Source organism: Anabrus simplex, chromosome 4 (assembly GCF_040414725.1).
Source record: "Anabrus simplex isolate iqAnaSimp1 chromosome 4, ASM4041472v1, whole genome shotgun sequence".
Classification (NCBI taxonomy): Eukaryota; Metazoa; Arthropoda; class Insecta; order Orthoptera; family Tettigoniidae; genus Anabrus; species Anabrus simplex.
In genome coordinates this window covers 71,835,155-71,851,029 of record NC_090268.1, presented here as the reverse complement: position 1 = coordinate 71,851,029, position 15,875 = coordinate 71,835,155, and the positions used below count along the sequence as shown (strand labels likewise).

Below are 15,875 nucleotides of genomic sequence, written 5' to 3'. Positions count from 1 at the left end.
CTGTTGTACAGTGTAGGGTGTACTTGTTACTGGCTTAAGTAAGTTTGCATTCTAACCTATCAGCACCTAATAATCCGGACTGTAGCTCATGAGTCATGTAGAATATGTCTGTGTGCATTCTTTAGTATTTCTTCACCACTGAACTGATTTGCTTTGTGTTATCAGAGAGACCTAAGATAAAGGGAGGACTACGTGAGCTGCGAGTTCTCAAGACGACACAATCTGCCTTCACAGACTTCATTCAGGACGAGTACCGAACACTTCCAGACGTGAACGACAGAATATTTAGTACTATCGTCACAGCGACCTGGGAATATTCTACCGCCAATGGAGTGGACTTCGACAACGTGTGGTGAGTACCTGACGACTAGGATGGACTCTTAGGAGAGCAATACGGAGACGAGAGTTGTTAATTTTAAATTTCCATACACTGCGGTTAATAAACCCTATTGATGTGAAAAGTACAATGAGATGGCAAACGTCACGGGGAGGGGTGTCCCACTAGAAAATATGCCGTGTATGACCCCTGAGCGTTCCGGCTAGCTGCGGCGTAGCTGAACAGTCTGTCACAGACACCAGTGTCCTGCAGACGGCAACACGTCGCGACATTGAACTTGGGATGATCACCGGCGCACGGCGCATGGGTCATAGAATTGCGGAGATTACACGCGAATTCGGCTTTCCGAGGTCAACAGTGCCAAGGGTGGAACCAATATCGCAGAGAGAGAATGTTAGCACCCGCGTAAACTGCCGCACGGGAAGACCACAGGTGTTTAAACGAACGGACATCACGTCGCCTCCGCACAACCATACTGGGCGCTCGACGGGCTACTGTGAGTCAGATCACCGCCCAGTTGAATATTGGGAGTCAGGAACCCATTTCTCCCAGGACTGTAAGGAGGCAACTGCACCGCATAGGCTTCACCAACAACAATCATCAATTATCTGCTTTTAGGGTGGTCGCCCAGGTGGCAGATTCCCTATCAATCGTTTACCTAGCTTTTTCTTAAATATTTTCAATGAACCTGGAAATTTATTGAACATTTACCTTGATTATTTATTCCAATCCCTTATTCCCATACTATAAATGAATATTTTCCCCAATTTGTCCTCTTAAATGCCAACTTTATCTTTATATTATTATCATCTTTCCTACTTTTAAAAGCCCCTCTCAAGCTTATTCTTCTACTTACGTCATTCCACGCCAACGCACCACTGACAGCTCGAAACATAGCATTTTCTAATGCACATACAGCTTAACTGAATCAATATTTAGAAATGCATTTGAAGAAGAATGTAGAAAGAAACACTGCATGTCACATAGGCAAAACACGAGAAATACAAATTATGTAGCTTTGCCTTGAAAACAAGCCACAAGATCCACAGTATATATGCAATACAAGCTATGGGAACTTTGTAAACCTCACATCCATTGGCTAGGTTTGAAAGCAAGGCCACCTTGTTCAGAAGCTGATGACAATTTCACTAATCTATTACCCAACAGAAGTATGACATGCCTGCAAGTCGACGACCAACTCGTGTCCCTTTGCTGACACCTCGACACAGAACTCAACGACGTGTATGGGCACGCGGACATCGGCAATGGACCATGGAACAGTGGCGGTGTGTGGTATGGTCCGATGAATCGCGGTTCCAGTTGTATCGAGCTGATGGGCGTGAGAGTGTGGCGTATGCCCCCATGAAGCTATGGATCCTGCGTGTCAACAAGGTTGTGTCCAGGCGGCAGGTGGCTCAGCTCTGGTCTAGGCGGCGTTCTCATGGTCGCAATTAGGTCCCAATGTCCGGCTGCAGGGAGCGCTGACAGGTGCACGTTATGTGGACATTATTTCAGACATCTCATCCCTTTCTAGCTCTAGAGTACCCTGATGGAGATGCCATGTTTCAAAACGACAATGCCCATTGCTCTGTGGTGGCACGCAGGTGGTTGGAGGAGCACTCACGTGAAGTTCCGGATTGGCCCTCCAGATCTCCAGGTCTTAATCCAGTCGAGCATTATGGGAATTCTGTCGATGCTGGTGTAAGCTCCATGAACCCCATACCAACTACAGAACACCAATTGTGGGTAACAGTGCAAGATGCGTGGGTCCTATCCCTCCAGAATGATTCCGACACCTTGTATAGTCGATGCCTCGCCGTATTGCAGCCGTTCTGAGGGCTCGCAGGGGAGCAACTCGTTATTAACATCGCATTAGTGTCTTTTCTTGATTTTTGGCCACTCAGCGCATGCTTTACAAACATATACAAACACGTTTCACTAACAATAAAATGACATAGGCTACTGATTATTTGGTGGGGGATGGGGCATCATCATCATTGTTAAATAAATTTGCATTTGTACTGTATAATTGTTATTATAAAAACTGACCCTCCACCGGCTTATCACATGACACAGTATAGAGAGAAATATATTAGTGACTACAAACATGATTTCTCAGGAGGAGGATCCCCTGTGGGTGGTGGTAGAATAACAACCACGGTGCTTCCATTTTCTTGTCTCAGGCTCCTTACCTTGATCTGTTCTGTCCGACCTCCCGTGGGCAACTCTTGTTCTTCTCCGACTCCGAAGATATTAGGTTTTCGATGTCTAGGGAGTCTTCCCTTTTCACGCCTTTCATGGCCCTTGTATTTATTTGACCGATACCTTCATTTTTCACATTGTCGAATCCCTCCCTTTTTTCCTCTGATTAGTGTTAATAGAGGATGGTTGCCTAGTTTTATGTCCTCGTAAAACAGTAATCCATACCACCACTCTCATGAGGACTGAATCGCTTATCGCCGCCTCAGCAATGAGTGGTAGGAAGCTCTCCTTAAAGCACTATTTTCTCCAGATATCAACCATCAATATTAGCAGAGTTCCTCAACCATTTTTACAACCCAAAAACTGTTTATTGTCATCGTTTTCAGGAAAGAGATGTTCTAAATTACTTTCGAGTTTGGTAATCACACCTTTAAAATGAGTTATTTCAGAAAGGTTAAGATGGATAAACTCTACGAAAAAAAATGAATTTCTTGTAATATTCTGAACACCTTGATTCATATAGACTTGATGCATTTCAGGGATGCTGTGAAGGACTGCATCCTCGAAAATTTTGCCGGTCCACCAGATGAGGGCGTCTTCTCTAAGTCCGTACAGAATACACTCTATCTCACGGAGAAGATGATCCTGGACAAGGTGAAGCAGGTGAGTGGCGTGCGTAAAATATGGAATAACGTAATCTGTGATGGAATATTATTATTATTATTATTATTATTATTATTATTATTATTATTATTATTATTATTATTATTATTATTAATGTATTTATTTATTTTCCACAAATTGATACAATTCAGCGATGCGATTTTAAGTATACTCTTATCAGAGCATTGTATCTACGTTGGTTTATTGAGAGAGTTTGACGCAGTAATGGGAACCACTGATTTAGATTTGATTTCTTTGTTCCCAAAATGTCCTTTGACGACCTGGAAATCGAACCCAGGACATTTTGAATTAGAGACAGACGCGCTACTCTACACCATGAGCATGGTGCCCAAAACTTCAGATAACTTAATATTTACAGAGTTGGGGGAGAATTAGTGTATTTCAAGAGAGATTAGACGGGTAGAATCACAGAACGAATCTATTGTATCGTAAGGGACATGCACACCGATGTTATCTAAAGAAGTTCTGAATTTTCAAGTGGAAGCAATGCCAGATTCTGCTACGGCTATCAGATCGTCATTCATGTGTCACAAGGCAATTAAGGAATGACTGTACACTCAGAAGTAAACGAGAAATATGACCGTGATAGCCCTTAAAGTACTACAACGTTGGATTACGTGCTTAATAGAAACCAGCACTCAGTAGTACACTGACTTGGAAATAATTATTTGATCTATGATCCGTATCTTCTTGGTTTCTGATTCGGTTAATGGACCCCCAGTAACTGTACGACTGTATGAGATTCAATTACGTGTGCTTTAGCTCTAAATCGGCATATAATTGGATTTGATTGAAAGGATGTATATATGATTAAGTGATCATACTTTCCTATGGAATATCTGCCATTAATCACATCTACAATGCTGATATTACACGAACATAATATTGTCTATCATCGGACTTTTAGCTTTCCACTCTTGCATTAATGATGAGATGTGAGGAGAATTTGAGGTACACCAAATCCGTTTTGTTATAACAATTCGGAACTTACAACAAAAAGACCACCGCTGGTCCATTTCATGAAGTTCAACACCTTGAATAAAATATGCACATTCAACAGCAGGATAATTGCTCAAATAAGTAATAAATCCTAAAGTTATTGTTAATAATATATCTGTATTCTTTTTATGAAGCATACCGATGACGTGGCTTAGTCGGTTTGGTATTTCAGAATCGAATCTCTATTTGCTTTACGTCGCATCGACATAGATATGTCCTATGGCGACGATGGGATAGGTAAGGCCTAGGAATGGGAAGGAAGGGGCCGTGGCCTTAATTAAGGTACAGCCCCAGCATTTGCCTGGTGTGAAAATGGGAAACCACGGAAAACCATCTTCAGGACTGCCGACAGTGAGGTTCGAACCCACTATCTCCCGATTACTGGATACTGGCCGCACTTAAGCGACTGCAGCTATCGAGCTCGGTCAGAATCGAATCTCAGCAAAGTAGGTTGTCATTAAGAGTACTTAAATGCGAGAAACCCATGCCAATACATTTCCTAACACGTTAAATGGCCTCATTTCTGGGAAACATTCCCACTATCTGGCTTATGTTATAAGGGAGTAGTCAAAGGAGCGTTAAACGCATTATTATTTTGAAGATGATTATTTATTTATTTAACTCATCCATTTTGACAGAGAGACTGGGGGCAGTAATTAGTAATACTCTTATCTGCGCGAGCACTGGTTCTCTATCGTAGACAGGCTCACCTTATTCAGTCTAATCTCGATTGCTCTCTTCCAGTTACGTAAATAAACGAGAGAATCAAAACACCACAACCAATCGAAGAACATATTTTATTGTTCTGGTGAACTGGAAGTAGGAATCGGCCAAACGAAATAGTTATTTACACTGTCTCCGTTTGCATTACTGTGGTTATATACAACTAGACTCGAATTCTCAAATGCAAGTTCTGTTCAGATAATTAATCGGTAATTGTTTGCATATAATTATTCCTTTAATAGAGGTAAATAAATTATATATACGAAGTAAATTTATCTGTACCAAATTGGATTTTTATGTTAATTAAATACAATACTTGCTGAAGTTAAATGTCATTTCTTTTGAAAGTTGGAAGCAAGGCTCAACAACTTTCTGTTGCTTTTAATGCTGATATTGCACGTACATAATCTTATCAATCATCGGACTTTTAGCTTTCCACTCTTGCATTAATGATGAGATGTGAGGAGAATTTGAGGTACGCCAAATCCGTTTTGTTATAACAATTCGGAACTTACAACAAAAAGACCACCGCTGGTCTGTATAGAGTCTTGATTAATATGAAAGACTGATTATAGGATTGGAGACAGTTTCTTTTCATTGACTTCTGTTTTGAAGACAGTGTAAGTTTAATAACGCAGACACATCTAACGTATTAAATACACCAGCTGTGTAAAGGCAAAGCTGTCTCCACAGATGTCACGAAGGCAGTTGGAAGAGTGGGAGGTAAAGGCTTCCACTATCCGTAACCTCGACGCTAAGCTGGGTAGAGTGTATAGCCCTAAGTGTGCCCGCCTTTGCCACCAGGAACTAAGCTGGTACTCCTATTCGGTGTCTCTAGGTTAAATGAAATTCAGGGCCATGTTCTCTCCAGGAGTTAGTAAAGGTTTTGAAATTCTGGCGGAGAATAGGACTCGCATCTTTCCGGATGAACCGACGCCTTTACTACTTCGGTTAGACATTCCTACTTCTGCTATAGCAAAGTCATCTCCGTACAGGGCATGAAGGCCCTTGGAGGGGTGGAAGGTAAAGACTTCCCCTATTCGTAACCTCGGCACTTGATGGGGCAGAGTGGTTAGCTCTACGCCCGGCCGCCTTTGCCCCCAGGAATTAACCTGGTATTCATTTTTTGTGTAGGCTGAGTGAACCTCAGGGCCATGTGCGCCTCCGGAAGTGGAAATCTCATTTCTTAAATTTTACGACTTCCTGACGGGGATTCGAACCCACGTCCTTCCGGGTGAACCGAGCACGCCTTTACCGCTTCGGCCAGGCAGCCCCTTACTTTTGCTATACGGACAGTAATTTCCAAGGCGTACGAATGGGGCCTTTAGGATTGAATAGTCTTGAACGACTGTAACCCAAGGAATCCCCTTCCTGTCGTAAAAGGTGACTAAAAGCGCCAGGGGCTCTCAGCTTGGGAGCGTGGGTTGGCGACCACGGGGAACTTACCTGAGTCCTGGCATTGCTTCCACTTACTTGTGCCAAGCTCCTAACATTCATCTATCCTGTCCGACCTCCCTTGATCGACTCTCGTTCTTTTCCGACTTCGAATGTATTAGAGCATTCGAGGCTTAGGGAGTCTTTCACTTTCATGCCCTTCGTGGCCCTTGTCTTTCTTTGTCTGGTACTTCATTTTTCGAAGTGTCGGATCCCTTGCTTTGTCTCTCTCTCTGATCCCCGGTGGGTGGGTGACTCAGGTGAAAAATACGCCCACGGTGTCCCCTGCCTGCTGTAAGAGGTGACTAAAACGGGTGACCAAGGGATGATTGAATTAGAACCACGAGACTACGTATGATTAGTACCACTATATGCGGGACACCACGGGCTTACGTTGCTTATGATTAGTACCATTGTGTGAGAAACACTATTGGTCTGCGTTACCTGTGCGGCGTACACTACTTGTGAGTAGTACCATAATGTGAGGAACACCGTGAGTCTACGCTACTTTTAATTAGTATCACTACATGGGAAATGCCATGGTTTTTACTTTCCAAGCGATAAGTACGATTATGAGGGGTCGATGACCTGGATTTTGGACTCCTTTAGACAACAAGCATTATCGATTCAGGATTGTGCTTTAGAAGCAGCCCCTTGGTCAGTATATACAATTGTTTTAAGGTAGTTTCTTGGAAGCTGGGGCATTGCGGATCAGATCCACTATTGTTTTAAGTTCATAAATATTGTTCGTTGTCGTCTTTTTGAATTCCAGTCAGTGGATTGAATTTGCAATCATTTTTGACTGTCAGTATTGTGAGTCGGATGTGCTGATTATTTTAAATTCATATGCATCCATTTATTCTTCCCCATCTCGTTTTGAATTCTGGTCAGTGGATGAGTTTTGGACGTTTAAACTGTCATGATATTTCGTCTCATTCCGTACCATTAGGGGACGATTACCTAGATGTTAGGCCCCTATAAACAACAATGTTTGTTGTTAGCTAAAATAAAAATATTGCCGCTGCTGTGACTAATGCCATTTTCTATTCTATGCTATTCCTTCTTTGCAGATTTCTCGCATCGAGATGTGGATGCCGAACAAACATTACTTTACGCTGGACCTCTCGAAGTTCCCCAAGACTGTGGTGCAGGGCGAGAACAAGGAAGTGTACGAACCTGTTGACAAGCCCTCAGGCATCATCCACGCCATGTTGGAACGCAAGATGACCTCCGCTAAGTTGTGACCTCTGCTTCAAAATTCTGTCTCCTCGAGTATTTCGTCCAACCGTATTCATACCCGCATCAAAAAAGAAAAAAATGTACTTGATTTTTTCGAATTCAAAATTCTTTGTGTTATCGATATTCTCAGTATTTTTATGTCAGTTTTGTTAAAATTTCTACGATCTATCAATAATGCTGTCATACGTTTCTTTCCATTCACACCAAGACATAAACTCATAAATCAATATTTATACTGCCATACCATGTTTTATTGTAGTTTCGTTGCTTTATTGTTCGTAGTGTATTTCCCAAAGATGTGCCCTTGCGATCAAACTTTGCTGCAATTGGGCTGGTGAAGGAATAGACAAGGCTTCTTCTTTGACACCCCTACAATTTTTCGCTCCTAATGTTTAAGAACTAGTGACATTCAGATGGGAATTTTGGAAATAAAATTGTGGTTAATTATTTTAATTGAATGCCGTTTAGTTGGACGCTCAGCTAAGAGAAGGATCGGGATTGTAACGGCTACTTGGTCTAATGCGTGTTTGTATGACGATGTTTAATAACAGCTGCACTGAGTTTTTCATTCACACAACTCCAGATTAAATCGTTTTAGTCCAATGCTAACTGGCGGCGGATCACAGTTAGTCAGAACGACATATAAGAAGAAGAAAAAAAAAAAAAAAGCAACAATTTTTTGAACACTTGTATAATTGATTTATTTAAATTTATATTTAAATATATTTAATTAAATTCATTTACACGCTAAAATACTAACCGACTAAAAGATATTGAGAGTTTAGAAAATGAAATAGGTACCGGTATATAAACTATTTTATTGAGCAGATGGTCAGTCGGTTTAATATTTTTGTAATTTTTCTACTCACTTATTTTGCCAATATTGGCAAAATAAACTGGAGGCAGACAATGCGTAGATTTCACGCACAAATTCTTTTCATCTGACATCAATCAAATGGAGTTTCTTTCATTCTACGTGGTTTTTATTTTGTTATTAGTTTTATCCTCGTCAATTAAGGGACATATTTAAAACTTTGTTATTCCTCTTTAGCATATAAATGAATCTGTTTCAGTCTTTGGGATCGAGAAAAGTAGGTTATCGTTGAGAGAAGGTACTGCCATAAAGAAAATACTTTCAGTTTGTACTTAATGTTCATGAATGTATTTGTAGTGATGGTTACAATGTTGTTACTTGTACATCCCTCAGGAGTCTGATGTTTTGTTTGGCTGCAAAATGAATATGTGTATCTAAAACTTACGGGATCATGGTAAAGCTTGCTTCGATATTTGTTTTTCTCTAAATTTATCAATTGTGTGGTTTTGATGATCAAATTATTTGTATTTAGTTTCTGACTGCCTGTGCGGCCTCTGAAGCAAATAACGCAGGTGATGAACTTTGTTGATGTTCTAAAAGCTGCGTTCTTTGATACTGTTATGGGCAACTGCCATGAATGACTTACTGCGTAACATACAGGATGGTAACGTGAACCGAGTATATGAGCTTGAGAGCGTTGATCATACACACAAATAACACACCGTTGCTTTCAGCCGATATCATCGTAGTGTTGTTGCTATTGGGTGACCCTATCAGCAAGGAAGTCCGTGTTCAAATTCCTTCCCGGTCATAAGATACGTGCAGATTTAGCAACTCTGCCTCGTAAAACCCTTTTGAAGTCGCCTGCAAAGCGATCTGATTGGCTGACTTCAGCAGCTGATTAGTTATGCCTTTGCTGGCAAGACGGAGTGTTTACAGTGCACTATGTCTTCTGGTATGGGCTAGAGCAATATTGTTACTTTCATTGATCTGTCTCAGCTTTAACCTGGGCTTTGACAAGATGAAAGTGACTGAGGTATGAGTGATGCTAGTAATGCCATTCCTTCTGCAGCCAGTCCCTGCTATGAATGGTGTGAAAATGTTGCTCATAGGGTCGGTTGGTGCGTGCATTTTACTGGGCTTCGCAGACTGATATGTAATGGCAACTTCTGGCACGGTGAGGAAAGCAACGGGAAACTACCTCACTCCTCATTTCCCTAGTACGCCTCTTCAGTGATGCCTAGGCCATTTATGACAGCTGATGGCGGAACTGTTGAGGATCCAACCAGCCTTCGGGCTGAGGACTAAACATACACATACCTATCAGTATGACCACCCTCTAATGCTTATAAACCCGGTTCAAATTGTTGCCGACTAGTCTACGTAAGTGAGGTCTTATTGTATTATGATTTTAGAGCCCGGATTTTTATGCATTGATAGGTTAGAATGCAAAGTTTCTGAAGCGAGCAGGAAGTATAGTCTACTTTCACAACGATTATGCTATGGGGTTTGAATAAACATTAGAGGTACGGCCCATCAGAACTTCTATAATTTAAGTTACTCTTGCTACATTGTGGAAGAGCGGGTGGCCGACTCATCCTATTAAGCAAATTTAGTTTGCAATCTAACCTGTTACGGCATGAAAATCCGGGGTTTGATGATTATGAATTGAGATGTTATATTTCACACAAATTACGAAGCCTATGAAATACTTACTGAAAATATGGTGAATCAAGAACTCGTACACCCCTTTACCTAATTTTATAAACTAGGCACTTGTTTTTCTTGTTTCTGTATTTACTTTCTCCATAAACATAAGGCTAGTAAAAATTAAGCTCGTGGAATAGGGAGATTCTTGTGAGTCCATGGAGCAAATAAAATTAATGAGTTGCAATACAAGTATGCAGTAGAGAAGAACATTGAATCTGCCTTGACATAATTTTTAACAATGTTCAAATCGTAGGGCTGGAATACACTACTTATTACCATAACGTATGGTATTAATTTATTTATGGTGTAAGATATGAATTGATGTATTGTTATTATGTATTATATTATTTTAAAGCATTAAACACTATATTTATTTGTATGTTCTATGCATTGTTTTTAAATATTCCTCCTCCAAGAATTTCCTTTACATATTGGTTAGTTTCATATAACATCAGGACAATATGCTTTTCTAACAGGTGAAGGTGTAGAAAGAATGGAGTAAGTGACAGAGTCAGGAAATTTGAGAAAAAATAGCCCACGCAATAGACATCGGAAACTTAATTCGATTGAATTCTGGAAATAATAAGAGTTAACAAAGGGAAAGGAGAGAAAGTGAGGAAGTAAAGGGAATGGTATAAGTAAAGGGAAGAAATACCAGACTAAGTAAGGGCGTTGTGGTCATCCACGCTTTTTTGGGAAAATGAGTGGATAAGAAACTTTAATTTCTTTCGACCTCAACATTACTGAGTTAGCAAACCCCAGATCGTGTTCATTTTCATAGAGACATGAAAACTGGGGAAAATGAAGCACGCTCTCAATCAGCCTCAGCAAGTCATCGCCTATTAATTGTTGTCGCCCAAGGATGCTTAATTTTTGAGATTTCATGCGGTATACGGAGAGACACGCCCTGAAATTATTGCTCATCTGCTGTCCATAGCAACGAAGTATTTATTGATTATATTTGATGGTTTGACACATCGCTCATTAAATACAGCAACGTAGTCTGCAGATCATACACTGCCACAATACCTTCAATGTTCTCTTTGTCGTATTTTTTCACTTCTACACAATTGCTTTCCTTCCAAATTTTGGTCATACTTATTTTCAAAATTTATTTTCCTTCCTCGTTTGTGTTTTCGTAGGCAACACAAGATATATACTTACTTTTTTTTTTGGGGGGGGGGGAGAAATATTTTACTCTTACGTAAAGACTCGTTGAAATACTTGCAAGTGAATCCTTAGTCTCTTCCCAGATAGCTTTGTAGTCTCTGTGTATGTCAGCGAGTGACCTACTCCCATCAATAAACTTCCTTGTTGTATTTTTTAGGTATAATGGCCCCTCTCTATTTTTGGAATCGAGTCTGTATGTTTCCAAACCCCTTCACGCATAGCTGGATCGAGAGTTCTGTGCATCCCACGTTTCCTCCTAAGATCCGGCTCAATTATTGCACCATCTACGTGGTTTCATTTGTTCTAAACGGTTCAAATCGGGCGGTCATTAACTTCCAGTGAATTTCCAAAAAGTATTATCTGGTCCTTAAAATTCGCTACGAAGATTCACCTTACTTCATACTCGACTCCATACAGAAACGGGACAAGGGCTGGATACAGCGTTGTGTTGATTTCGGCAATTATTGTTCTCACAACAGAAGAGAAAGCTTTTATAATACGCAATGGGGCGTTGGAATGAGCCGAGTTTTCTTACCATTCAAGAACAGTTCGAAAAGCGATTAGGTGGAACCAAATAACAGAACATTATTAGCTGTCGTTTACAAGTTCCATCATACGGGATCAGTCCTATCCCCCCCCCCCCCACGAACCTACTACGCTGGCGTAGCAGGGGGAGAGGTGATACTCCCACGTGGCGCGTCCCAGGTGGCGGAAAAGGGGGTCCTAACCGGCTTGCCGGCGGACTTGAGGGAAATAAAATACCTCTCGCGGACCAAACACACTACCCCCTGTGAGTGGGGGACGCAGATGAAGATTACACCCACGGTATCCCCTGCATGTCGTAAGAGGCGACTAAAAGGGGCGACCAAGGGATGATTTCTTAGAACCATGAAACTACTTGTGCTTATTACCACCACGCGGGGAACACCATGGGTCGCTTTTACTTGCGCGTAGTACCACTATGTTAGGTACCAAATAGGTTTGTGATTAGTAGCACACAGGAGCACTGTGCGGTCGGCTTTTGCAGTACCTGTGATTAGTACCACTACATTAGCGACACTATGGATGAGCGACACCGTGATTCTAGCTTTCCTATGATTAGTGCCCACTATATAAAAGAGCACCACGGAATAGTACGAGTCCCTGTGGTTAGTACACTTATGTGATCAAAACGCATAGGTTTGCGTTGCCTGTAAATGGCGCCGCAATGTGCGAAACAACATCGGTCTGTATTACATGTGCGAATTTCATTACCTGTGAGTAGTACCATAATGTGTGGAATACCGCTAGTCTACGCTACTTACGATTAGTACCGCACCATGACAAATACCATGGTTCTACTTTCCTATCGATAAGTACCATTATGAGGGGCCGATGACCAGGATTTTGGACCCCTTTAGACATCAAGGTTCAAATTTCTAATTATGTAACCTGCTGTTTTCTAAAATGTAAACCTCCCTTCGGCTAATGTAAAATTTCATAAATTCTTAAAACTGTCAATCGGGGATAGTGAGTGCGTTACCCTCTTGAGTTCCCCTTCAATGTAATTTGAGGTGACTATGATTTTGTAACCTTTTCCTTTTCTGTAAAGTGCTAGATTAATCTCCATTCTGGTCACCTTAGTAGCTTGGGATTACCCTCTGTATCATCGGGCCGAGAGCCCAATTAGCGTTTTATATCTAATTTTCTTGGAGCGCAAGTGTACGCCTCCATTCATTTTGTGTTCGGGCCAGTAATTTAACCTGTTCTTCTTTCCACGAGGGCCCAGTAGTTTGGGTAACTGATACCGCAGTGTAAAAATTTTAAATTGTGAATTGTACTTAGAGAGGTCAGAGATTGTAAGTTTTTGTGTAATGTTGCCTTAAGCGGGCTGTAAGGAATTAGTTAAAGTGGGAGAGCATGTAAGCTCTTTTCTGTGTTTTCTGAATTCAACTGTAATATTGAGGGGTGCCTCTGGAAGGCTGTAAATTTGTTGGAGCAAAGTGCTCTTAAATTGGGATATTCCTGTCTTTTCATAAACATTGAGATTTTGCAGACGTTGTGAATTTGGTAAACTGGAGCTTGTAGCTCAGAACTTGTAAATCTGGGGCTTGAAGCCCAAAGTTGTTAAATTTCCTAGTCTGGGGTGTTCCACCCTTGTAGTTAAATTGGCATTGTACTTGAAATTTGTTGTTTTCACTCAGTGAAAAGTTCGTGAAGTTTGTGATTGATAAAGAAATATAACCTTTGTTTTGAAGTTGTAATTTAATTTTTGATATCGTAGATAGACCCATTCTACCCAGCACCTTCTTTCGCCTCCTTCTGCTCCACGGAAACTCCGTAACAATAATAATAATAATAATAATAATAATAATAATAATAATAAAACGATTAAACCAGAAGCACTATACACAGCAGAAACACTAAACATGAATTTTAAATGCCAGATGGAGAAACTCGAACTAAAGGCAAGACACATTTTAAGAACGATCATAGGACCAAAATTTCAGGATAATATACATCGCGATTGAAACAGTCTACAAGAAAATTTTAACAAAACTCTCAAATACTGTGGTAAAAAGTAGGATAAATTTTTACGGTCATATTCCTAGAATGAACTCTAATAGATTAACCAAACAAATCTTTGACTTCTTAAGTAATCGCAAAACAAAACCCAACTGGTTTAACGAAACTGAAAAAGAGATAGTAGTATCAAAAATTACAGAAATTTGATCGAACAGGTAAAGTAATATCTAAAGACGAAACTATAAGGTTCCAAGACAAATCTACATTAAAATCCAAACCTATTATCTCGGAAGACGAGAAGAAATATCAGAAGAAATGAAGAAGTACTGGGCACTAAGACAAGAACAACACACAGAGAAATGATTGATTCAACGTATCCCAAGGAGGGTGAAACGAAACAAATAAAAAATAATACAATAATAACAACAATAATAATTGTTAAATAAAACACTATAACACGGTAATTACGCCTGAAACTCTGATCATTGGAGGGAGATCACTAACGAAAAATTTTGAACAACAAGAAAGGAAAATCCTTAGGAAATATTTTAGCCCAGCATGCATAGAAGGAGTGTGGATGAAAAGGAAGTATCCTGAGTTATACCAGCATTCTGAGAAAAAATGAGACACTGTTAGCAAAAAAGATTGGAATTTTATGGCCATATTCAAAGAATGGACAGTGAAAGATTCAAATATATAATCATGCCTCCTCACTAAAAGACAATAATAATTCGATAATCGAAACTGAAAAAGAAAGAAAGAAAGAGAGAAAGAAAGAAAGAAAGAAAGAAAGAAAGAAATCAATCAATCAATCAATCAATCAATCAATCAATCAATCAATCAATCAATCAATCAATCAATCAATCAATCAATCAATCAATCAATCAATCAATCAATCAATCAATCAATCAATCAATCAATCAATCAATCAATCAATCAATCAATCAATCAATCAATCAATCAATCAATCAATCAATCAATCAATCAATCAATCAATCAATCAATCAATCAATCAATCAATCAATCAATCAATCAATCAATCCTGATCTGCATTTAGGTCAGTCGCCCAGATGGAAGATACCCTATCTGTTGTTTTCCATGCCTTTTCTTAAATGATTGCAAAGAAATTGTAAATTGATTGAACAACTCCCTTGGTAAATTATTTCAATCCCTAATTCCATTCCTACTTTTAAAGACACCACTGAAGCTTATTCGTCTACTGATGTCATTCCACTCTATCACTCCACTAACAGCTCGGAACATACCACTTAGTCGAGGAGTTCGTCTCCTTTCTCCAAAGTCTTCCCAGCCCAAACTTTGCAACATTTTTGTAACGCTACTCCTTTGTCGGAAATCACCCAGAACAAATCGGGCTGCTTTTCTTTGGATTTATTCCAGTTCTTGAATCGAGTAATCCTGGCAAGGGTTTCATACACTGGAACCATACTCTAGTTGGGGTCATACCAGAGACTTATATGCCATTTCCTTTACATCCTTACCATAACTTTTAAATACCCTCATTACCATGTGCAGAGAACTGTACCCTTTATTTACTGTACCGGGCAGTACACCCCAGCGCCGCGCATTCAAAATAAGCGCCTTAATGAACTCCTCTATCGAACAAAAGTGGAAACTACTACAACAGGAACTTCGAACTTTAATCAGAAGATGTCACCACCGTAATATTAAGTAATTTTATTATTGTGCAGTTTCCTAAACTGAGTTAATTTCTCCTTGTTTTGTTTGCCATTCACCAAGAAGTTTGGACATTCTTCCACAGATGACACTACCCAAAAACTATGATAATGCACCCTGGTGCAAGGTTTAAGAACTTATAACTTAAAGAAGTTTTGTATTTCTAGGTTGTCCCTAACTGATCTATATTCATTTATTTTTGGGTTGGCAAAACTTCCTTTGCATTTCGCCAGTTTTGAATTTAGCCAATCACTAATTTCTGTAATTAATTTTTAACCTATCACAGGCTTCTTGTTCGATTCTGAGTGTAACTTTGAGATTAACCAATTAAATTGAGAGGATGTGGCTGGTTTAGTCTTGAAT

At 40.0% G+C, this 15,875-nt stretch overlaps 1 protein-coding gene across 3 annotated transcripts in view; it reads left to right on the top strand.

Moving 5' to 3' along the window:
* The window catches only part of Uro (Urate oxidase), a 124,188-nt gene extending 113,667 nt beyond the window's left edge, over window positions 1-10,521 (top strand). For all 3 annotated transcript variants that reach the window (XM_067145099.2, XM_067145100.2, XM_067145101.2), the window contains 3 exons: window positions 166-352; window positions 3,079-3,202; window positions 7,450-10,521. In XM_067145099.2, coding sequence (XP_067001200.2) covers window positions 166-352; window positions 3,079-3,202; window positions 7,450-7,623 — 485 coding nt within the window. In that variant the 3' untranslated portion in view covers window positions 7,624-10,521. The remainder of the gene's footprint in view (window positions 1-165; window positions 353-3,078; window positions 3,203-7,449) is intronic.
* The last annotated feature ends 5,354 nt before the right edge of the window (window positions 10,522-15,875 follow it).